Below are 26,811 nucleotides of genomic sequence, written 5' to 3' on the forward strand. Positions count from 1 at the left end.
AAAAATGGACAGCTTGAGATTGCTTGAAATGAAAGAATGGGCAGAGAGGAAGAAAAGGAAGTGCTGGCATGTATCTGATTAGGAGATCTTCTTAAATAGAAGATATTTTCTCACGCAACTAAGTTTTAGTCTCAATAACGTCACTGTCAATTAAACGCTTTCCAAGTATTCAAAAAGTGCATATAAACCAGTCATCAACTAGTCAGAAATATTAGTAATATTACATTCCAGCTTTCTTTTGTATTGTAAAGTTGGTTGCTCAATTATTTATTGGTTGAGGATAGAATAAATATTTATGGATTAATTCTATCTAGAGAATACTTATTACCCTTTGTCAACCCCCTCTATAGAAATTTGATTAAAGATTAAGCGTTGCATGACCATGAACCTCACAGGATGCTTCCTCTCTCTCTCTCTCAATGATTTGAGGTTATTGACAGGCCAGAATTCAGGCCATTTTTAAGGAGATTTTACAGGAACAGGACAGTTCCCTAGATTTTGAGTAGATAGAGGTTCACAGCATGTGTCTCTAATGGGTTTTACCAATATCTGAAATCATATCAAATATCAATGCTGAATATGATACAATATCTATGTGACGTTGCAGTTTCATTTTCTTTGTTTCTTAATTTGTTTGTTAGAATAAGATCTCTCCCTAGATATTTGCCTGATGGATCATACTCTAATACTAGCAAATATCAAACCCTCATTAATCTTAATGCATACATCAATGGTGATCTCAAATGGATTCAATCTTAATGCATGTATCGGTTGTGATCTCAAATATTGCAACTACCACTTGTGACTTTGTATGCATTTGCTTATTTGGTCTGAATAATGTCTAACTAACATACGGACACAAACAAATTATGTGTGAAAATTTTTATTTTTATTTTTTCATTTTTAATTTTTTTAATTTTTAATTTTATTTTATCAGAGATATGTTAGAATCATATGAAGGTGAGGTTTTGAAAAGAACAACAAAATTTTGTTTGTGTAAAGTTACATTTCTGCCCATATTTCTTATTCATATTCAGTTTTAATTAGAGGGCTAAATTGATAATTTCATAGGATTTTGGTTGACAATGAGGATTCTATTAATATGTAGTTTAGTTAATGCCTAATTTGTTCTTTATAATGCCTAATTTGGTTTAGTAGCCCAACCTGTAGTATATTTGACCTAATTTGGTCTTAATAATGCTAATAATTTACCGTCTAATCTTGATAAACATCCTCTATATGAATATTAAGGTCCAAGTTTATTAGTGTTGATGCCAAAATTTGGACCAATGTAAAGTGTGCTGACTCAGCTAGGGAGAAAGCCATGAGCACCGGTGTTATACCAGTCCAAGAGCTTCTGATGCTTGATAGTGACACGGGTCCCTAATTAGTTGGTTCCATGACTGGTAACAAAGGAGACCTCTCATTTGTTACGAGAATAACCAATCAATGCTCGTCACGTAAATTGGTACTCTTTGGTCCTCGGCAGTTTCCATATTGAGCATTTGTCAATCTTCCTCCCCGTCGGCGATGTTGGACGATCTGTCTGCACAAGGAAATTGTTGTCGATTGACAAACGTCATTTAGCTACATGCACCCAAGGCCCTTCGGTGGATATCGATGGGTGGATCCTGAGTTGGGTCAGTAGAATCACGAATGGTTGATATTCATACAAATAAATCGCATAAATAAACCACAAATAACTTGTAACTCAAGTAATTAAAAACATTTATCTTACACTCGAGGTCTTAAGTTATAATCCTCCTCCCAAGCTTGTATCAAAGGGAACAGAATGATTATGTTAGCCAAATATGGACACTAGTGTAAATTTTGGGTAGAAACTTGCATAATCTTTTAAGAGTAGGCATGCTAATTTGACTGCATTGACCCATTTGGACACATAGAGCACCGCCCCATTGAGCCACGGACTGAACGGGAAGCAACAACTGCAACCACAAATGTAGGTGTAGGTCACTGTACGTGGATCATGATCCACAATGATAAGCAGTTTCATTATATATAATACGAGTATTCCAATCAGTCACCATATTTAGTTTCAATTATCTTTGTTGACTTCGCCGCCCTCATTTTGTCTACCAGTTGGAAGGTGTATGATCTCAGTTTGTCTACCAGTGGACGGTGTATGAAGATCCATATGGTTGGTTTATAATTACAGGGTGGCACTACTTTGTGAGGTGTCATTAAACATCGACCCTAAAAAACATTTACAACAAAATTTTTACCTAAAAATTGATTCTTTGAATTAAAGAATCGAAGTATAGTACTCTCTTCTCAAACAACTTGACGTGTTATGTGAGTATACACAATCGAATAAGGGAAATGTTTTATTTTCATAGTATAATATAATTTAAAATACTTGTCAAAATATTTATTTTAAATCATCAATAAATAAAATAAATTTTACTTCAATAATGTATCAGATCAAATTGACAGTCTAACTAAATAACTTGACTCTATGTGCTGAAAGAGTTTAAGAGCAAATTATTTGTTACTTGGTGAATGGGTTTCGAGCTACTCGAGAAGGAGAAGATTGAGGAGAAAGTTGTTGTTTCTATCTATAAGGTGCGCATTGGGAATGCACTATGAATCAAAACTATAAGCAACAAGTAAATAGTAGTAGTAGTAGTCAAAATGACTAAACCGCTTTTTACTGTTTATTCCTCGGCATCTTCCCTAAATTATGCCACGACTACCAAACCCTTTCCAGAACATATTACGTCCCAAGGACATCAATTATATAGGTAGAACTGTTGTAGCCAAGTTTACCAACACAAATACATTCTTCTTTTTTTATTATTACAAGTCATACTATTACTCTAAACTACGATAAAGGAAAGAGAGAAGAGTTTTAATCTAGCAGTGTGTTGAAGTGAAAAATCCTACTCACCACTCGTAAGTACATTTGTTACTGTAAAGATTATTGTTTTTAAGTATGTAATTTTGGTTCTACAACATTAGGCAGATATTAGGAATACCATAATTTTGTATGCAATTTTGTATGTATCACCTAATGTGGCAGAAGTTTATTTCATTGAATGTTAATTGTATGCATCATTTGCCAAATGTCATATGGTACAAATATATGTCTCCCTAACAATACTCTTTTGTGGAATTCTGGCCAAAATTATTCAATCATATCCAAGAGATTAAAGTTAATTCTTCAACCAGATAGTCTTCAACCAAACATACAACACATTACCCAGACACATAAAACTAATTATATGTCGTCACCCTTTGAATAGAGATGAGCCTCGGTGACCTACCTAGACATATGACCTCCTTGTATTAGAAAAAATTGCCAGGAATGTGATCAAGAATGGGGTCAGTTTTGTAAATAGCATTACTCAGTGATTTAATAAGACACACATATATATGATCATATTGTGTGTTTGTGTGTGTGTATTATGTACCAACTTGCGCCCTCAAGTTGCCTTGTACACTGGTACGTATCATATGTTAATGATTTGATGATATATGTAAGCAAAAAACCAGTTAGATACAGAAGAACTAAGAATAAGTTGATACATAAAGAATTAATTAAGGTACCTGGTTAGCTTCTTTGTTTCTTCGTCATTGGAAAGTGATGATTAATATTGTAAATGCATGCATGTGTATACACATGGTTAGCAAATATACGTATCGTACATGCATGTTTGTACATAATTCCTAAATCGTGTACCAATAATCTGGCATTAGTAAATTAATGACGATTTAAGGGCTAGTTTGGTATTGCTATGATTTAAAAAAAAAAATTAAAAAGAAAAAAACTGTTTCTACTGTGTTGTGAAAATAAACAGTTATAAAATAAAGTTGTTGAGTGTTTAGTAAATTTTTTTGTAAAATTGCTTTTAACAAAAAATAAAAATAAAAAAATAAAAAAATAAAAAATAATAATAATAATAATAAACCAATGTTTGAGTGTTTAGTAAATTTTTATATAAATTGCTATGAATATGTTAAATGACTAAAAAGGATATGGTATTTAAGGTGATATAATAATTGCCATAGTCAATAATGTAAGGGCAAAAATTGTAATTTGTAAAATATGTGAGCATATACCTGCTATTTGAAAATTTATTAAATGGACATTGATTACTATGCTTTATAAAAATTTAAAAAAAAATAAAAAATAAAAAAGAGCTTTTATTAGGGTTTAGGGACATTGATGCTTTTCTACTGTCTTTGACAAAAAAAATTTTAAAAGCACTTTTTTTATTTTAACCAAACACATTTGATGTTCTAGATTTCTTAATAAGCTATTTTTTAAAGGCGCTACAATCTCAAACCAGCCCTAAGATTTGCATATTTTGTAAGACATATGGCATAGTCCAATACAACGGAGTGAGGCGTAAGCAATTAATCTAATCTATATATCTAAATAATTAATGACCAAATTGAAATCGATAATTCCGATGTTTTATTGTAAGATTTAGAAGCTCTAGTCTCAGCGTAGCTTTAAGTGCAAGTGTCTTTAGTTTTTTTGGTCATCTCTTCAGCCAGTCAAAGAGCCATTGTTCTTATTACGTACACATACATACATTTCTTTTATTTGAGAACACGTACATATATAATAATTACAATAATACAAAATATGAACATGTACCACTTGTTTAGTTTGCAATGCACGCAAGCAAGTACCTGAAAAGTTTAATGGACGATTGGAAGACCACTAATATCTCCAGAACACCCTAATACAGAACCTCTTGATTGTAAATACTGCATATAGTTTGTTGATCAATTTTCTAACAATTGAAGATTTGTAGTTCTAGTGGGCATTGTTTAATCTGTTTAGAGCCTTCTTTGCTAGCAGTCCAAAGTCACAACCCTAATCACTACTACTTGCTGGTGGTTTGTAGGAAGCATGCTAGCTTAATGCCGCAACCATGTGGGCTATAATCTTTTATTCTTCTCCATAAATGTTGGCCCGTTGATTGGCGTTGTCTTAGGAGCTATTCTGTGGAATCAATGGAATTCGCACCCTTACTTTGTCTAGTTACCCTTGGCTCCTTGCCTTGCCTCGGCCCTTTTTGACGCATTTTGTCACGTATTTTACCCTTATGAAACGCATGCCCAAAGAGAACATCAAAAGTAGCCCTAATGTTGATCCGCCAGTGAGTGGATTGAACCAATTCTACCAGATGGGGTGAACTTCCTTAAAATTAGTGCACCTAGTATCAATTTGTCCAAAGACTTGCACTGGACTAGTGCAAACCCAATTTCTTAGGGTTTTGAGGCTAATAGTTTGTCTAACATTGCTATCCATGCTGCAGAATTGGTTTGTTTGAGCCACTATAGATTATGTGGTCTTATTCAACTGCAATGCAAATGCTCAAGTACAAAACATATATATATGTTATATTTCTTGCATCCAAAAGGTTCCAAACATTTCACTTCGGGTCTTCATTAATTTTTAAATGCATATGCTCCATAAAGAAATGAAGGTACACGAGCTAAGCAAAGCTGGATTTAAATGGTCAATTAGTCCCTAGGAAACATAAGCTGGTAGGGTTTGAAAATATAAGCTTTGCCTTGTAAAACAATCCAATTCCATTCAATTTCCTTGATTCAGCTACAAGCCTAGCTACAATGAAGGGCACATGCTCCTTGATTAACATTGGATCGACATATCAGAGAGAGTTAGCTTTTGCTTGACCCTGACCTTTACATATATTTGCATACTAAGGGACTGACTGGTCTAATTGGACCGAATTCAACCTATATACAAATGAACTGAGAAAATATACATACATACATACATATATATATATATATATATATATATATAGAGAGAGAGAGAGAGAGAGAGAGAGAGAGAGAGAGAGAGAGAGAGTGAGTGAGTGTTGATATTGGATTTCAAATTCGATCACTGCACATAAACATGCATGATGCAAGCAAACATAGATCAATCTGAAAGAGTTTTGGACACGGAAAGTTTCACTTACTTCGGCTTTGATACTTTTATGTTCCTATGTACTCATCACGTGCAATTAAGTTTAGATTTTGTTTTTTTTCAATCAAACATGTGCATGCATGAAAGCTTACCTTAAATTTGATCTGTAGGTATCCTTTACAAATGAGCTTCCATTAAAGTCCAAATAAATATGAATTTGGAAACAAACATCAAACTCGTCAAAATTACATCCATATGAAACATGTACATAAATCCCAGCAGTGTCCAGATGAAACTTTCTTTACCTTAATGCCTCTGATTTTGCTCACCATCCATCACATAAGCTTCAAATCCAACAACAAGCTTGAGATCAAATATCTTAGCCTAATTAGTCAAGATCCCCAAATTGAGCGAATTAACAATAGCCCTCTAAACTTATTCACAACATTGGGCTCCATTCACTGAGCATGTTAGCTCGATCCAATTTATTATTAAGATTGGGGTGAAGTGCCGATTAAGTTCATTAATTATTATTTCAGTGAAAATTAGGTCCTTAAATTATTGTTTCTATAAAATAAGTCCCTAAATTTATTAAAAATTGCTAATTTCATCCCTACTATTATATTCAAAGCTATTTTATCCAATTTTTCATCAACTTAAGTCACTTGATACACTTTAGAGTATGATACCGTTCTTTTCTCGCCTATAAGCCCTTAACATTTCATATAAGTTACGAATCTAACGTATAATTTACCCTCCAAAGTTAACTCCGTACACTATTTATATGTAAAATTATCAATCTACCCTCCAATGTGTATCACATGCAAATAACATGCCTTAAGTTGATCGAAAATTGAATATAGTAGCCTCAAATATAATATTAGGGATGTAATTAGCAGATTTTTATAATTTAAGCACTGATTTTTCTTAAAAAAAATTATTTAGGAACCTAATTTTCACTCAAGTGATAATTCAGGGACTAAATTGGCAATTAACCTTAAGATTGGGAGATTTCTTGTGGGATAAAAATAGGGGTGGGCAAAGGGGTCCACAACCCACGGGGTCGGGATGGGTCCATGCGATTTAAGATAGGTACAGGGCGGGTCCAATAATTCTAAACACAAAACAAGACGGATTGAAGTGATTAGCATGATGTCGCCGATCCAAAAAGCTAAGGAAACGGGAGCCCAGCCCGACCCGTTTCTAGCATGGGATAATTGGATTGGATTTAGTGATTAATCAATCCTACACTCTCCACCATTGGATTGGATTTTTTTTTTTTTTCATCATCTCAAAGACTTAGACAGAGATTGAGTCATTCAGTCTCCCCTTCTCCCATTCATTCATGACTCAAGTCACTCGAGTCTAGTCCTCGACATCAGTCATCCATCAGCAATTCTCCTGCTCCACAGCCCTCTACTCCATCTTCGTGTCCCTCTTTCTGGCAAATTACAAGTTACGACCACCACTAACAACCACCATCACCATCGTCTCTCCCAATTACAACAACCCCATCACCGTTGTCAAGAAACACCACCATCATCATGAAACAGTTCTTTCTGCCCTTATTATCTTCCTCTATTCATAAAATGTTTTCTTGAATTGTTTGGTGGTATACAAATGTGTATGTCAATAGTTTATACAAAAGTAGTGTATATTCGTATTAAAAAAAATTAACTTCAGCTCCTCAAAGAATTAGTAGAAACTCTTCAAAACAATAAGTGAGCGATTCACAAAATTTCATGGTTTTAATCGAAATTGTCCATAGTAAAAATGCAGAAAATTAATAAAATATGGTATCATTTAATCATTGAACTATATACAAATAGATGGTCGGAATCTGTAAAAGTATTACGATTGGTCTATTTATTTTCTATAACTAGTTGATTAAACGACATTGATTTTACCTAGATGATCTTTACATAGTTGTTGAGAACATAATCCTTTCAAATTATAAACACAAATTTCTGCGAATCAACCGCAAAATATTTTGCCAATGATTTTCTCCTCATTCTCAAACATTGTTGAAAAATAACGAGCTTGAACCCGTCTCTTTTAAAATGTCATGACCCATTAACCAATGTCATAGAGTTATGAATTATAAGACTAGCTCAACTAACTATGTAATAATGGAAGGTTTGTCATTCATAACGTCAGCAGTAATGAATTGGAAGCGTACCTAATTTGCCGGCTAAATGTTGGAAATTTGTCACCCAACAATCCAACATATGCATTGTATTTTGTTTGTATTTGCTTTTTTTTCTTTTTGTTAACTAAAATCTACATAGGGGCTGCGAGGGTGAAATGTGCCGCACAATGAGCTAATAATAATGTGGTTCAAATTCATCTTTAGCAGGAATCAAACTTAAGACCTTTCACTTACCAGTGAAAATGAAATCACTAGGCCATAGTATTTTTTAAATATTGAAAAATTCTAAAGAAATATGATAGCATTGGCAATGGCAATGGCAATTTGGCATGGGCTTGTTGGGAAAATCCCCTGCTTCATTTAATTCATTTTTTGTTCGCCACTCCGCATTGTAAAGTGTTGGCAGTGTCGTCTGTTTGTACAAATAACATTAGTGAAAAAAAAAATAGAGCAAGTATCTTTGCGGATGCTATGTTGGCAATTAAAATGATATTAAATCGTGACAACAAATAGGCATCTATATCAACAACAACAAAAAAGGCACTCCCTAATAGTCATTCCGCACTCTTCCTAATGAATAAAATAAGAGAATAATCGCAAGATGACTATTAATCTGCGCTAATAACAATTCATTACACAACACATTCTCTAAGATTGATTCTTATAGGTAAAAAAATTTCAGAAGACCATTTTTCTTCTTCCACATACTCATGTTTGTCTCTACCTTTTTATAACATGTCTGGAATGAACAGAGTGAACCAAAACGACGTCGTTGGTCATTAACTAAATCAGACCGTAACGTGCAGTTAGCTAAACAAACAGTAATGTATCAAAGACAGTACGATTCATGTGCATTGTGCAATGTAATTCAAGTGGCACAAAAATTTTACTGGAAACTGCCATCTAAAATGTACACCCAGTTTGGCGCTTGCGTTGAGAATTCATTGAACAGGCACTGTAGACTCCAATGTATACATATAGAATTTTGTTCAGAAAGTTAACACGTAAAAAACACGGCATGACTCAATTACTACTATAACCAATTTTGTAAAATTTGAAACTAAAATACAAATGAAAGAGATTCGAAGACAATACTTTCTCATTTACCGAAAGTTGTCTTAAACTCATTGGAGGGGAAATCTTTGAAAATAATCTCTGTTTGTGTACTCGCAGGCATCGGGAAGAATAAAAAAAACATGTGAAATACTGTATCACATCGTACAAATCCTCTATGTGAACACAAACCCCCCACCGTTAATTAAAACCCTATATAGATCGTGAAGAAAATGTGTTCAAAAACTAGTAATGACCTTCTCACCCGCTATAAACACAGCCTTGAATTATTGCACGCCAGAAAGAAGAACCACTGTTGTTAAACCACTTCTATGCTTGGTGCTGCAAGGATACTGAGAAGAATGATCAGAGACAATCTTCATTTGTAGGAAGTAATTAAGATTTGTCAACATGAATCTTTGTGTTCGATAGCTTTCTTAGCTTCCTGTCATGATTGAGCATTGCACTTACACTCTCAATCACCAAAACAATCTGCAGGGTGCAGAGGCAAATTAGTAGAGAGGGATAAGCCCAAGTATTCCATAAAATTAACAGATGAATCGAAATTGTAAATCAGCAATTGGGTTTATCAAATATCATACGGCCTACGTAGCTTCATGTATTAATTGGTTTTCCATAATCAGCTGATTTAAAGTGGTAACCTTAAAGTTCTCCATTTAGATTGACAATTTCGAACGCGTGAACTCGAGTCAAATAATAAGGGAAATTTTGGTTAATGCGACGAAGACGATTCTCAACTTTCAATGAATACAAGAACAATGTACAGAAGTTTTTATTATCATTTAGGTATGTTACACAAAAGTATTATACTCATACTACATAAACACGAGTTTTAGAACTAAATACTACCTTGGAAAACCATAAAGTAATATCCAACATGAAGAAACCTGATTTCCCTTCTCAACTATGTTGGCAATTAATACTAAAATGGTCATTGTGCAAAGTACTCAAGCTGATAAGAAATGATCATGCTAACAAGACTTTTTCATTCTAGTGTGGAAGTATGTATAGCAGGGTGATGACTTTCTCTCATGGTTTATTTCATGAAAATCTAGCTATGAATCAACTATATAATAACGGAAGGTACATTTTTTCTGCCATAGAAACTCTTATACGAATCATCTGATGCTCTAAAGTATTAATGGACAAAGAATAATCGGTCAAAGTTTACAAACCTGCAAACAAGTATAAGTAATTGCAGTAGCGAAGTAGAAATTTGCATTGCCAGTGCCCTGCAAGTTTGAAAAAAAGTCCTTATTCATAAGAATCACTTGTATTTCATGCCAACATTCAGAACAAGTGAACTATAGACAGTGCCATACCCTCCATATCCATAGGTTGTGCATCACAGGGCTAAGGAGGGAAATGCCAACATAAACACTGAAGAGGCAGAACGAGAATCGCATTTCTACATATCATAAAATACAAGTTTTAATATGTCAAACCATGTAAAATGCATAAAGTGAAATAAAAAATGAACCTACTGCCTTGCCTGACAGTTCATTAACAAACCAGCCCAACAAACCAAAGTACAGAGCTGAATCCCCAACCTAAGCAATATTTCAAGAATAATAGTAAAAGCAAGAACAAAATATCAGGTCGCCCATCACAAAATAAGAAGCACAGGCATCGAGACTTTAGCTTCAGTACCAGTGTAAAGTGGGAGACTTCTAAAGCAAATGGGGAACTTACAGAAGGATAAGACTTAAGCATTGAGGAGATAGTGATGTAGACAAAAGCAAGAAAGCACGGACGATGCTTCAGTCGTATGGCCAATGGAACTATCATAAAGAGAATATTCATTTGGAAAACTATCAGGAAGAAATTTCTGAAAAAATCAAAGACCTCTGCAAAGAAATACCTGCATCAAAATATTAGATGAATGATTAAATTAATGCCACATCTCAAAGAGAAATTTAACTGCTCCAAAATCCAGTTGCAAGGTAATTTGGGGCTTACCATAAGACACCTATATTTGGAGACAAATCTTGCACAGTGAGAATGAAACCATACAGTCTGCAAGAACGAACCATAAATTTTAGGAAAAATTAGACTACTGATTTAACAATTAAATAAAATTTCCAAGAGCAACCCTTCACATCAGAGGAAGCACAGCATTTATGAGGCCAAAGCTAACGCCCATAACATTAAAGGCAAGCATAAAAGTCTAACCACATTTGTTATTGGCCTGTTAATCATGTTCTGAAATAAATCACGCAATAAGGACCAGGCAACAAAGGATTTACTTCTGTTACAACTGTTTCATATGGTGGGCTATTCAGCATAGGAGATAAGATCGTAAGGCTATCCTTGGGACATAACTGGATAAAATCACTGTTTAGAAGGAATAACCTTTTAGTTGCATCAGTCTTCAATTTTCATGTTTACTTTCTTTTGTTGGTGAGTTGGGAGGGAAGGGGGGAATGGAGACTACGAGATAGCATCAACCATGTAGTTACTACTGTGAGCCATTCACCTAAGTATAGGCTTCAAGTGCTCTGGATCATTATAGAAGCAGCAACCATAGTGAACACCAGGACCCGGTGCAGAGCTCTAGTCCTTATGCAAATGCGCTTCTCTTGGTGCTAATTTACCATAATTGTCCTGGAAAATTAGAATAGCTTTGAAACCTCCGCAATCTTTAGTTTGTTTTGTGTAAATTGATTTTATATGCAATTCTATTGACTCATTGTTTACTATCCAGAGTTTTACATGTGGACTGGATGACCTTTTAAGAACTGTAAAATAGCTTTTTACATAGACTTGAAAATTTCAGTTGACATCTTAATCAACCTCATAAAGGACTTGAATCAGTCATAATGCTCATATGATCAGTCCACTCCCTTCAACAGATTTTTCAAATCTTATTTTGCACAAACACCTAGAAAATTGGGCAGAAAGAAATGCATATATGTACAATGTGCCGTTGATACCTTTCAAACATCTCCCAGAGATCACCATACTGTTTAGCAGATACACCACAGAGAAATAACACGTAGGCTGACCACATAATAGCCCACAATAAGAAAAGTCCGACAGGTCTCCAAGAGAAAACACGGGGTAGCTCTGATTGATTAATAACTTTCTCCTGTTGTTGACAACTATCACTTGAGGAGTTATCTTCAACATTACCATATCTCCTCAGTAGCAACAGTTTCCTTGGAGTATCTGGACCATATCCTAATAAAAGAATCATCTGGCACAAAAGTGAATATTTTTTACGATGCATGAGTAGGCAAGAAACATACGAAACATGCCAAAAAATCACCTTTTTAGATTTTTTTTATGTTTGATAAGAAACATAACTTCTAACTTCATTAACAGATTGGAAGATAATTTCTTAATTACATCAAACACGATAAGTCAATGAAAAAAGGGGCATACTGGAATTATGAGAATCATAGGATAAAGAGACAGATGTGTTGCTATGACCCACCCAAAAGCAGCCAAGGGAACCAGTCCTGCAGTACATCAGAAGAAGAATATCAGATAGGAAACTTCATGTAAAAAGCAGCACAATCCATTGACCTACATGCCTTCACCCATTCCTAAATCAAATTCTAATATCTCACCTTAAAGCATAAATTTGGGAAAAATATTTGTCAAACACAAGTCAAAGAATATCTTCCTTGAGAAAGTTTAGAACATTGGAATCAGAAAATTAATCAATCATGATTAGATGTGCTAAGATCATATGACTGGAACTGCATGGTATCAATACCACTTAAGTCCAGATGTTCAGTGTCATCAATTGATACTGCTTCACTTAGAGTTATAATGAAATTTTAAAGAACCAAAATGTTTATGCACAATAAAGCTGTCTCCTGTAATAAGATCATAATTTGTCTGTAATTAACTTTATGTCACAACTCACAACAATATAAAGGCGGGGACTTGTGTGGGTAATGCTTACAACATGAAAGCCTATGTAGTCTCAAATATGTAAACAAGAAATCTTGTAACCAAAGTTGAGAATATATACATTATTATTTTAAGGAAAGAACAATTCTCCTGTACAAAATGACAAACAGAAATTAGAAAGAAAAATACCCACGAGTAAAAAATAAAAACAAAAATATTTACAGATAGCCAACAGAAACAATCAAGTCAGAAGATAAAAACAAAAATATTTACAGATAGCCAACAGAAACAATCAAGTCAGAAGGATTATCGTTAACTTACTTTTACATGCTCCATACAAGGCCAGTGTGATCACAAAATTCTCAATTGGAGATGTTGACAAACCCACACATGCAACTATCGTGAAAGGATTCCATAGATACACAAGAGAAGCAATATCTCCAGAAGGGAGCACCTCTGAAAACAACAAATATGAGCAATGCATTAGCCTGTGAATGGCACTGGGTAGGCAAAACTATCACTGCATCCACAGATATCTAGCTGCTTTGTTGTATAACAGTTTTCTATTTCATTCGAGGAACTTATACAGAAAAAACATGGCTACTCATAATTAGGAGTTAAGGTATCTCGACATTAAATGGTAAGCTTACCAATGCTTTCTAATGTCGTATCAAGATCTAGTGACTTCAAACTCTGCCGGTATGCAACCTGAAGAGTCTGACCAGTAGCACGAATAAGCATTGCATTCAATATATCTGCAACCACATAAACCAAACTGTATCCAAAAGTGTGTTGATATCAACTGTCAGTCTAGATATTCAAAATAAGTCAAACAACGAAAGAAAACTAAGGAACTCTAAATTATTGGAATGTATAACGTGACAGAGTGATACAACATAAAGATGAATTTGTTGTCACAATTGAGCCTGTGCAGTTTTATTCGGTTTGGTAAGTTATCAAGTAAAATCAAATCAAAACTTAAAAGTAAAAAAAATCCAACAAATCATATTACTGCAATACAAATTCACAACATTGACTAGAATGTACTATCATGATGAATTATAAAGCGTGGTCGTGCTGCAATTTAGAGCTTTCAAGATCTTCTTTAAGTCCATATCAACAACAAAGGAAAACAAATCATGTAGCACATGAATTCGTAGATTGGGCGGCACAGAGAGAGAACTACGGAAAAGATACAAGATAATTCTTACCTGCAGAGAAGATGATTAGGTTGCCCTTCAATTCTGCAGCACCAATCAAAATATTCAACAAATTACCAACTGAAAAACATAAAAGAAAAAAAATCAACCACCCAAATTTCACATTCACTTAATTGGGATTCATTGCAACCAATCAAGACCCAATATAAATCACAGAGTAATGCCAATGGGAACAAAATTTGAAAAAGGGAAAAGCTTTAGCTGGAACGGTACCGTTTGACTGTGAGTGGCCCGAGAAGTGAGAGTAACAAAGGAGACCCATGGTACATAGATCCTGCAAAAACAAACCCAACAGATGAAGAAAAAAATATGATCAAAAAGATTATAATTTCCAAAATTAAACATAAAGTTTAGGAAAGTGAGTAAATTATAAATAAATTAAAAATAAAATAAAAAATAAAAAACCTGCATAGGGAGACATTGATGATTGCTTCAACCAGTGACCCTCAGCAACTGAAAAAAAAATTACCAAATTAGAGCAAAATAAAAGATAAATTGAAAATTTAGGGTTTTGAGCAAGCTAGAGAGAGAGAGTACGGCGGCGGAGGCTGGTGAGAGGAGTGGAGACTTCGGGGCGAGAGGAGAGGTTGAGATTTTTGGGGAAGTAGATGAGAACGAGCCTGAATAGCACTGATGCCGCCGCCCATGTCCAGAAGCTTCCGGGCTTCTGCTTCTGCCTCTTCCTCTTCGAGCTCTCCTCCTCCGTCTTCACGTCCATTTTTCTGACAGTTTTGCTGTGTATTTTGGGAGCGAGATCAGTAGGAGAGGAGGGAGACGACTCGGACGAGTTTGAAAGGATAAAACGACTGCGTTTTCACGCTTTCAGATTGTTAGCGCTAGTTTGGTATTGCTTTATTTCTTTTAAAAACACTAATGCTCCGTTTGGATACAGTAAAATAAAACAGAATTTCACTTAAACTAGGGAATTAGGATGGGAAAGCAGTTTTCCCACGTTTGGGAACCTTCCTACAAGAGAAACGGCAATTTCTACGGGAAAAAAAGGGGAAATTGGGGATGAAGATTACCGAGTTTAATTTCCATCTAAATAGGTGGAATTTCACAATTCCAACAACAGAGAGAATCCCAAATCCATCGGGGGGAAATCTTGCAGGCGCCAAATTTTGTAGATTAGGGCGCCAAACTGGGAGTAACCGCCAAAGTTCACAGTAAAAAGGGCTCTCACCAATCTTCGAAGGGATTCTCGCTCGTGCGCTCGTGCTTCATCTTCTTCCTTCGTTCTAGGTCAGCATCTTCCCTCTTCTCTCTTTTGTCTTGAATTATTTTAAGCTTTTTGGGTATACTCTTTATAGCAATTGTGAATTTTGGTGATAGTCATATGCTTGGTATGCTTATGAATTTTTTTTATCCGATTGACAACATCTTTAGTTCCTGCTACATATCTTCTGCATTTAGGGTTCGTAGGAATTGATCCGCTTCTATTTTCAAGCTGTGGTCTAGGTTTTGCAGACCTGCTTTTCCCCAAAACTGATGATTTTTGTATGAATTTGAAGGAGGTTGGGTTTCAGTTATATCTGATTGACTTGCTTTTCCCGAAAACTTATGATATTTGTATGAATTGGAAAATTTGTAGCTTAGAATTACACTGTGTTTGGATGGACAACAGATACTTTTGAGGGACAACAAATACGTATATATAGAGGAATCTGTTTGACTTTGTATGAATCAAATACGTATATATACTTTTGAGGGAAAAAGATTGTTTCTCTTATTTGTATATATACTTTTGATTGAGACTTCTCTGTACTCTTTAAGTTTTTTTCTCTGTTCTCAGAGGTAGTTTTCGAAAGAGAGGGGGGCAAGAGAGAGATTTATAAATCTGCAGTAATATCCGTTCATTTTTGTTAGTTTTCTACTTTGCATTTGAATGCTATTTTACAAATCCAATACCGATGCCAAAGCTAACAGGTGACACATTCAATTCCTGTCAAAACTTCCCCTAAGATGTCTTATTTAGTCCCACGAAGCATATTTTGGTCATGCCGAGCTATATTGCAAGTTGATGCTTAGAATCCTTTGTTTCTCGTTGTCATAGCGCAGGAAACTCATGTGATCTCTACTCCATTGGAAAAGAAAAAGAATCTGGAGCTATTAATCTTCAATACTTAATGCGGAGAGAGAGAGAGAGGAAATTAGAAGAGTGAAAAATAAGCAAAAGCCATAGGACAGATTACCTCTTACTATGATATTTGAGATGTCTTCAAGACTAACCAATGAACACTTAGATTTGCCCTCTTCAACAACTAAATGAAAAGGACCCTGTTCATATCACTCAGTAAGGCCTTCATTTTCCTTTTAATAATACGAAGTATACAATAGAAAAACCGGCAAGACACAAAAAAGATACAGCGTAATTAATAGGGCCATAAGAAATATACAACAGATGAGGGTAAAAACATGATTTCAAGAACTTATCCAGAAGATTTTCAATATTAACAAGATAGAATTCCATGAGATGAACTTCTGTCAAATATGAATAGTGGAAATCTGAATTTTACTTAGTTTTCTTTTGATAAATAGTTATCTACACACCGTGTCCAACTGCTTGGCAAACCACTGATTTAGCTCCTTGATACAAGATGAATCTCCAATTAAGTATGGATGAAAGTCTGCGTAAGCTAAACAGATGCCATCCCCTGCAAGTTAAGTAGGGCTAAAAGCTCATAAATATGAAAAGGCAGAAATAGTGAGCTTGAATGTGGAATTCCTAAGCAGAAAAGTGAACATGCATTCCTCCTTCAGTTGTGCACAAATCACATAATTATTCTCATGTCTCTAATGCACAGTTCCAGAGGTCTTAATAATTAATACATTGATCATGTCTCTAATGCAGTTCATGGATGATGCTGCTCCTAGTCCGAATATCTTTAATTTGAATGTGACTTGTATTGCTACTCTTTTGGTTAAAGCAGAAAGTTGCATATCCCATAACTGTTGTTGCATGTCACATTACATCTTTGTTCATATATTCAAACAGGTATGGAAAATACTGATGTTGTAGACATGGTAACGAGGTTAAAGCAAAAGCGTGCTATAAATGAAGAGGAAAATAGGAAAAAGAGGAAAATTATTGTCGGTACGATTATATATGTTATTGTCATTGTCATGCATTGGTATAGTAAGAGTGTTCTTCTCAAAGAACCTTCAAATGATTGGGATCAAGAAAGACAATCTTTCCTCGGCCGATTGTTTAATGGAAAAGATTCAACTTGCATTGAACAATTACGAGTTAGCAAGAGTGCATTTAAACGGTTATGTGAAATTTTACAAGGGATTGGTGGATTAGTTCGCACTAGACATGTGTCCATTGAAGAATCTGTTGCAATTTTTTTGCATATACTTGCCCACAACTTGAAGTTTAGAGTCGTCGGTTTTCACTATTATCGTTCCAAGGAAACAATTAGTCGGCAATGATGAAAATAAGTCAAGAATATGTGAAATATCAACCATGCATTATTGGTAATTCTGAAAGAGAGAAGTGGCGGTGGTTTGAGGTAGTTCTGAAATGCATTAGTTGTTTGTTTGATATCTTCACTGGCTTTTTAGACTTTAATCTTTTTTTCATTGTATGAAATTTTTATTTAGAATTGTCTTGGAGCACTTGATGGAACTCTCATTCCGGTAACAATAACGGCTGAGGAAAGACCAAGATATCGAGATAGAAAGGGTGATATATCCACTAATATGTTAGGAGTTTGTGGTCCAGATTTAAGATTTTTTTATGTGTTACCTGGATGGGAAGGCTCTTGCATCTGATGCTCGTGTTTTGCGTGATGCTTTACATAGGAGTAACCGGTTTCATGTTCCAAATGGTAATGTGTGATACCAATTAGTTCTATGTTAGAAAAACAAAACTTTAAAATGTATCTAAATTTGTTCTCTAAATTTTTATTGTAGATAAGTATTTTTTCTTGTGGACGCTGGCTATACTAATGGACCGGTTTTTAGCACCTTACCGTGGAACTAGATATCACTTGAAAGAGTGGGTTGGAAACCGTCGACCTAAAAACTACAAAGAATTATATAATTTGCGTCATTCAAGGGCAAGGAATGTTATTGAGAGGGCATTTGGATTGTTAAAAAAACGATGGAGCATATTGCGCACACCATCCTTTTTTGATATTAAAACACAAGTTAGGATTATAAATGCATGTTGTATCTTGCATAATTTTATTAGAACTGAGCAAGCAGCTGATCCAGTTCTAGAAGCTCAAGATTTACAATTTTTAGCATCTGTGGACTCAGAGTTGTTAAATCGTTCAACAAGAGAGGAAAATGAAAATAACTCTGATGGGATTACATCTGTTCAAGCTACTGCCGAATGGACATCATTTCGTGATACATTGGCATTGCATATGTTCCATGATTACCAAGCTCAAAGAGTTGCCAATACTTCTTAATCGAATATTAGTTGTTTTTCTTAGCATGTTATCTTTAACGTCTCAGTTAATAATTTTGTCAATGACATTATTGCTACGAAATGCATTAAGTTTTTAAATTTTATGGAATGCCCCGGTTTTCAGATTTTGGTTTGATTATATTGTCTTAATGAATGCTAATACTCTGATTCTTGATATGCATGCTATGAAATGCATTAGTTTTTATATTTTATGGAATGCCCTGGTTTTCATATTTTAGTTTGATTATATTGTCTTAGTGAATGTTAATACTCTGATTCTTGATATGCATGCTATGAAATGCTAATACTCTGAATATTTTATGGAATGCCCAGGTTTTCAGATTTTGGTTTAATTATATTGTCTTAATGAATGCTAATACTCTGATTCTTGATATGCATGCTATGAAATGCATTAGTTTTTATATTTTATGGAATGCCCTGGTTTTCAGATTTTCTTATTAGATTTAGTTTCCTGAATTGAGTATTTACATCATGATGTTGCCTTCTGGAGTGTTATAATTTACTTACTCAGTATAATAATCATCCAGTAAGCTGCCAAACCGTGTCTTCAGTGCACATTGCAGAACGATTTCAATGTGCTGAATCATCATGAATGGCAAGAATGCTTTGATGCTTCATTCCAGGCACATAATGTTGTACTTGATTGCGTGCCCGAGCACATTTATCCGTTGTCTGTTGGTATATTGCTGTTGTTTTCTTGTTAATAGAATAAAATGATCCAAACAATTGTATGACTCAAATCCATCCCTCTTTTTCAGGTAGTTGGCAAAAAGTATATTGCTTAGTGAATGTTAATACTCTGATTCTTGATATGCATGGGTTTACGAATGACTTAAAATTTCAATTAATATTTGTTTAATGTTAGGAGCAATGGAAGGATCCGATAGAAAACCAGTATGCAAACAAAAACCAAGGAGAAAGAAAGAGAACCAAGAAATTGAAAATGAAGGAGATGAAAATAATTATTTTAGATGGAATGTAGATATGGAACGTGCTTTGGCTGACATACTTCGTGAAGAACGAAGATTGGGTAACAAAGGAGATGGTGGTTGGAAGACAGCTGCTTATAATTCTGCTGCATCTATATTATCTGCTCAATTTGATATTCATGTAACTGCTGATAACATTCGAAATCGTGTGAAGTCTTGGAAAAAGTTCTATGCAATTGTGAGTGATATACTAAGTCAAAGTGGATTTAGTTGGGATGCAACCAAGAAGATGATAAGTGTAGATGAAGATCATGTCTGGCAAGAGTACGTGAAGGTATGACAAATTCATTATTTTTCTTTTGTGTGAGTGATATTATTTTAACTCTTCTTATACTTACGGTTTGCTTTTTTTATTTTTATGTTTTAATTGGTAGTCACATAGTGGCGCTAAAAGTTTTCATTGGAAGGTCATTCCAAATTGGGATGATATAGTGGATTTGTGTGGCAAAGATAGAGCCACGGGTGAGGGTGCTGAAACAGGTGTGGAAGCTGTTGAGATTATGACTCCTCCGCATAATGAAACTAATCATATTGATTTGGATGGTGATACGCAAGGTTTAGAAGATATTGAAATTATTAATGATATATCACCTACTTCAGCTAATGTTCAGAAGACTCAAAGTAAGAGAAAACCAACAAATTTTGTTGATGTGCCTCATACAAAGGAAAAACCAACCACCCCTAAAGATATGATTGCAGATTTACTTGCTAAGATGGCTTCATCCTTTCAAGAATATATTTGTGCAGACACAAAGAAGCTTGATCCAACAGAGGTATATGATGAAGTAAATGCAATACCAGATCTCAGTGAAGAGATTTAACGGGAATTTAATTGCTTGTCATTTTCGATCAACCAAGCACATGCTTTGATTTGTTCTTTTTCACAGAGAAGTCTCAATCAAAAGTATATATACAAATAAGAGAAACAATCTTTTTCCCTCAAAAGTATCTGTTGTTTGTTGTCCTCATACGTATTTGATTCAAAAGTATCTTTTTCCCTCAAAAGTATATATACGTATTTGATTCATACAAAGTCAAACAGATTCCTCTATATATATGTATTTGTTGTCCCTCAAAAGTATCTGTTGTCCATCCAAACACAGTGTAATTCTAAGCTACAAATTTTCCAATTCATACAAATATCATAAGTTTTCGGGAAAAGCAAGTCAATCAGATATAACTGAAACCCAACCTCCTTCAAATTCATACAAAAATCATCAGTTTTGTGGAAAAGCAGGTCTGCAAAACCTAGACCACAGCTTGAAAATAGAAGCGGATCAATTCCTACGAACCCTAAACGCAGAAGATATGTAGCAGGAACTAAAGATGTTGTCAATTGGATAAAAAAAATTCATAAGCACACCAAGCATATGACTATCACCAAAATTCACAATTGCTATAAAGAGTATACCCAAAAAGCTTAAAATAATTCAAGACAGAAAAGAGAAGAGGGAAGAGGCTGACCTAGAACGAAGGAAGAAGATGAAGCACGAGCGCACGAGCGAGAATCCCTTCGAAGATTGGTGAGAGCCCTTTTTACTGTGAACTTTGGCGGTTACTCCCAGTTTGGCGCCTGCAAGATTTCCCCCCGATGGATTTGGGATTCTCTCTGTTGTTGGAATTGTGAAATTCCACCTATTTAGATGGAAATTAAACTCGGTAATCTTCATCCCCAATTTCCCCTTTTTTTCCCCGTAGAAATTGCCGTTTCTCTCACAGGAAGGTTCCCAAACGTGGGAAAACTGCTTTCCCATCCTAATTCCCTAGTTTAAGTGAAATTCTGTTTTATTTTACTGTATCCAAACGGAGCATAAGATTTTTTTTTTTTTTTTGGTCAAATATAAGATAAATTTGTTAAGTGTTTTGGTAAACCTTTTATTTTTTTAAAAGTGCTTTAAACAAAAAAATAAAATAAAAAATTGATAAACCAAATTATATTAAAGACGAAAACATCTAATACAACTATTAGCCCGAGTCTAATCTAAGGACATTCAAAGCGTCATGGGAGAGACAATGATCCCAAACATGAAGGTTAACAAGCAACAAACCAATGTGAGCTAGAGTATCAGCAACAAAGTTTGCTTCTCGAAAGATGTGGTTTCGTGAAATCTTATCAAATTCAAGAGCTAATCTTTTAATATCTATGATAACATGGCTAATGTGCCAGGGGGCTTCCATTCACCGCGAGCAAAGAATCTCCCTCAACCATCAACCTCTGAAACCATTTCCTCTTGGCAAGTAGCAACCGCTCTCTCAAAGCCATAGCTTCAGCCACAGTGATAAGTGTATCCTCAAGCCATATAGCACCAACCCCAATAGGGAGTCCATTCGGATTTCTTAGAATGAACACAACGACTCCCATAAATCATCAAAGCTTGTTTGCCAGAAAAAACGCATCACCCACCTTTGAAGCCATACTAAGCCCTAGTTTGGTACTGAGGTGATTCTGAAAAAAATGGCTATAAAAAAAAGCTGGGCGCTTTTTTATGTTTGGTAAACATTCAATATCAGTTTTTTTCCACGGTTTTGGGTGAAAAAAAGGCAAAAACACAAAGCTGCAAAACCCAGCTTTGAAAAACCAACTTTTTTCCACATCTGTTTTACATAAAATTTTATCAAACACTATAATACCACTTTTTTTTTTTTTTTTCTCAAAAGCACTTTTACAAAAAAGTTTACCAAACACTCTGCTACTTTATTTCATAGCTGCTTATTCTTACAGCACAACAAAAGCAATTTTTTTTCAAAGCACAGTAATACCAAACCAGCCCTTACCTCTTAAAAGCAATCGGATTCATGCTATTAAAAACTTCATTATTTCTGTCTTGCCAAATTTGACAACAAATTAAGATTGCTTTGCTGAGTCACTTAGCTCTTTCTCCTCAATTGTAGTGAGACTATCCAACTAATCAATTACATTACTAATTTGATAATTGCTATGCTTCCATGGACTCGCCATTGATAAGCTCCATATTTGTAAAGCATGGTTGCACAATAAAAAGAGGTGATTTTGACTTTCTTCATCACTGTGCTACAAATAGGGCAACTTCTGTCAATGTTATGTACATGTCTACTTATTCTCAACCTGGTATGTAGTTTTTCCAAAATTAGCAGCCAAGCAAACATCTTGACTTTAGGAGGCATTTTCAAATTCCACATTTTCTTCAGCAATTTCTTTCTATTGATTTCTTGATTACCATTGATCTGTATTCACGTTGCCGACTTAATGAAGAAGTCCCCACTAGCAAAATGCTCCCAAACAAAAAAAATCTTTTGTGTCATATCTTGTTATAGTTATCATACATATCTTCCTAACAATATCCCTATGTAGTACTTGTTGAAGACGATATCGATTCCGACAATTATTCTTAATAAATTCACTCAATTTAAGGTTCCAATTCATCGTGCTACGGTATCCTCTAGGATGAGATGGAAAAAGGGGTAACGAAAAACCCAATGATAGGTCCATAAGAGGATATTTTCTCCATTGACCACAATCCATCTCGAACCGTTGCGAATAACCTTTCTACTTTTTAGGATACCTTTCCAGGTAAGAGAGTAGTTTTTGCTTGATTTTACAGTCTGAAAACTTTTTAATTCTAATTTTCACCCATAAATTATCCTCATCCTTTAAAACTTTCCATCCTAGTTTTGCCAGACAAACATTATTAAAATGATCCACCCTACGTATATCCAGACCACCCATGTCTTTAGCCTTACAAATCTTGCTCCACCCAACTAGATAGAGTTTTCTCTCTTTTCCCAGGAAAAAAAAAATCTCTACATTCCATATTTAGTTTTTTTCATTATTCTTTCCAGACATTTGAGGCATACCAAAGAGGTTGGATTTTATTAAGGTTAACCTACATACCTTCGACAAGGTATTTGCTTTCTAACCTGCTAACTTGTGTTTAACCCTTTTAATTAGTTCAATTTCATTCACTATATCTTTCCAAAACACAATATTATGAATACCAAGGTACTTACCAATAGTTGTTTTGTGTTGGATATTCAGTATATTGACAATAGCAATCTTGTCTTGATTACTTGTGTTACTTGAGAAATAAATAGAAGATTTGTGAAAATTTACATGTTGCCCTGCAACCATTGCAAATAGGCTAAGAATGTCAAGGACCTTGTGTGTACCCCTAGTAGTAGCCTTCACAAACAGAAGATAATCATCTGCAAAAACCAGGTAAGCCACACGAATGCCCATAGGCAAAGAAAGGATGCCAATATTGGACTAAGGGAACAAAGCTAATTTATTGAAGTGTCTAATAAGAGGTTTCATGCATAGAATGAAGATGTAGGGGGAAAAGGGTCACCCTGCCTAATACCCTTCTTTGGAAAGAAATACCCATGCGCACTACCATTAATCATCACAGAGAAAAAAGTAGAATTTATGCATTCCATAACCAAATTAACCCATCTCTCAACAAAGCCAAATCTTAAAAGAACATACATGATAAAATCCCAATTAAGGTAGTCATAAGCTTTCTCCAGGTCCAACTTTATTCTCATAACACCAGTGGCTCCTTTCCTACCTTTGAAACTAGAAAACAATTCGTAGGCAATAAGAATATTGTTTTGTATTGATTGCCCTGGTACAAAGGCACCTTGGTTATCAGAGATGCAGATGTCAAGCAAAGGCCTTATTCTCTTAATTATGATTTTGGTTATAATTTTGTAACTACACTACTACAATATTAGCTTTAGGTGTCGAATGATGATGACAGTTTAATAAGCCATTATGTCGGATAAAAGATATCCGACACATCATTCAATTATTGTCTAATAACAATAAAATCTTGTCGGTTATATCCGACATAAATTCCTGACGGATATTTAGTGTCGGATGCAACCACCATAAAATTATTATAACTGCCAATATTTTTAAATTCTTTTTTAAAAATATTTTTAACATATTCCGACGGTTATAACCGACTAAAATTAACTATTTTATTATTTTAGTTTCTGACGGTTATTATTTTAGTATTATGGCGGTTATAACCAATAGAAATTGACTATTTTATTATTTTAAAATGTTATTCGAGAGATGCATTACCTTGGCCGGAGAGGGAGTGGAATCGCCGAATTAAGTAGACTGAGAAGCCATGAAATCGTCGCCGGAGAAGACGTTGGTCGTGTCGAATTGGGAGCCTGAGAACATCTTTGAAAACCTTAAAAACTGATCTAGGAAAGGAAATAGAGAGGAAATGAAAGTGGCAGTCTGAGATGAACCGGTGCTATTATGCGAGATATTTAGGAAGGCAAATAATCTTCCCACCAATCTTGTTTTTATTTTTTTATTTTCCTGCTGAATTTTCGTCTTCATATTGGAAAAAGGACTCGAAGTGAATCCGTCCTTTTTTAATTATTATTGATTTATATCTTATGCATATGAGAAAGATAATTGTTATTTATAACTTTAATGTACGTAACACTTAATTTTACGGATATTTTATTGTTTGACTTAATTTTCACAATTATGAGATCTTTTATGGTTAATGTCAACAATTCATTTTCGTATCACCCATTATTGAATAGGGAGTTTTAACGAAAAGCTCATGGTACTGTTCACTTTAACGAAAAACTACATTTTTACACTAAAAAGTCAATCCTAGTACTATTCACTTTACCCTTTATTTTGTCCTTATCATTAAAACTCAAAGTTTTCAAGTCATTTTCATTAGTTTTCCTTAGTAAATACTATTGGAAAAATGACTTATTTACATAGAAAGATTATATTCACACACCCCAAATTACTTCTCCCACACCCTTTTAAATTTTTAATATTTTTCTATCAAATGCTAGTGGTGTATAGAAAATATTAAAAAAATTAAAAAGATGTGGAAGAAGTAATTTGGGGTGTGTGAATATAATCTTTCATTTACATATAAATATATTTATTTTTTTCACTCATGCCCCTGTTGGATATAACCGACACGAACAAAGCAAAATTTTGGACAGCCACCAGAATAATCACTAAATGTTTTTTTTTCACTCATGGTCCCGTTACCTAATCTCTGAATGTTTTTTTTTTTTTTTTTTTTTGCAATATTTTACACATGCTGTCTCGAAGTATATACAAACATACTTAACGGTTGGATCGTTAAAACTAGTTTCGTAGAATGTATATCCTATCAAATTGATAGATTTAATAAACACTTAAGAGTTAATGTTATACTTCCATTAAGTATAAAATAAGATTTATCCACTAGTGTAAATATTTTAAATTGAAGACCGAATTCATTCATTGCATTCTTATAAGGTCGAGGAGTGTAACTGTAAAATATCATCAAAATTGAAGCTAACATAACCGTTAAATTGTGATTTTTCGTTTATAACCATCGAAAACTTTTGTTTCATTACCTAATCTCAGAATGTTTGTTTTTTGCGATTTTTTACGTATGCGATCTCAGAGTGTGTACAAACAAGTTTGACAGTTGGATCGTTGAAAAACGTTTCGTAGAATGCGTATCACATCAAAACGGTAGATTAAACAAACACTTAGAGTTAATGCTATAATTCCTCATCAAGTATAAAATAAGATTTTGTGGTATTCACTAGTGTAAATATTTTTAATTAAAGATCGAATTCGCTCAATGCATTCTTATAGGGTTGAGGAGTGTAGTTGTAAAAAATCATCAAAATCAGAGCTAAAATAATCGTTAAATTGTGATTTTTCATTTATAACCGTCGAAAACTTTTGTTTTGTTACCTAATCTCTAAATGTTTGTTTTTTGTATTTTTTTTTTTTACGTATGCGATCTCGGAGTATGTACAAACAAGTTTGACGGTTAGATCATTGAAAAAAATTTCGTAGAATGTGTATCGCGTCAAAATGGTAGATTAAATAAACACTTAAGAGTTAATGTTATACTTCCATTAAGTATAAAATAAGATTTTGTGGTATCCACTAGTGTAAATATTTTAAATTAAAGATCAAATTTATTCATTACATTCTTATAGGGTTGAGGAGTGTAGCTGTAAAAAATCATTAAAATCGGAGCTAAAATAACCGTTAAATTGTGATATTTCCTTGATAACCGTCGAAAACTTTTGTTTTGTTACGTAATTTCTTAATGTTGTTTTTTACGATTTTTTACGTATGCAATCTCGGAGTGTGTACAAATAAGTTTGACGGTTGAATCGTTGAAAAAAGTTTC

The 26,811-nt window shown here is 34.3% G+C and overlaps 1 protein-coding gene and 1 pseudogene across 1 annotated transcript; one reads left to right on the forward strand and one right to left on the reverse strand.

Annotated features, from left to right (window-relative positions):
- Nucleotides 1-8,834: 8,834 nt before the first annotated feature.
- On the reverse strand, nt 8,835-14,986 carry LOC137723281 (uncharacterized; annotated as a pseudogene).
- A 4,537-nt stretch (nt 14,987-19,523) lies between these two features.
- Nucleotides 19,524-20,463, forward strand: LOC137721928 (uncharacterized). The gene is made up of 2 exons (XM_068460948.1): nt 19,524-19,916; nt 20,017-20,463. Exons 1-2 carry the CDS (start codon nt 19,524-19,526, stop codon nt 20,461-20,463), a joined length of 840 nt encoding a protein of 279 aa, XP_068317049.1.
- Nucleotides 20,464-26,811: the final 6,348 nt, after the last annotated feature.

Source organism: Pyrus communis, chromosome 17 (assembly GCF_963583255.1).
Source record: "Pyrus communis chromosome 17, drPyrComm1.1, whole genome shotgun sequence".
NCBI lineage: Eukaryota > Viridiplantae > Streptophyta > Magnoliopsida > Rosales > Rosaceae > Pyrus > Pyrus communis.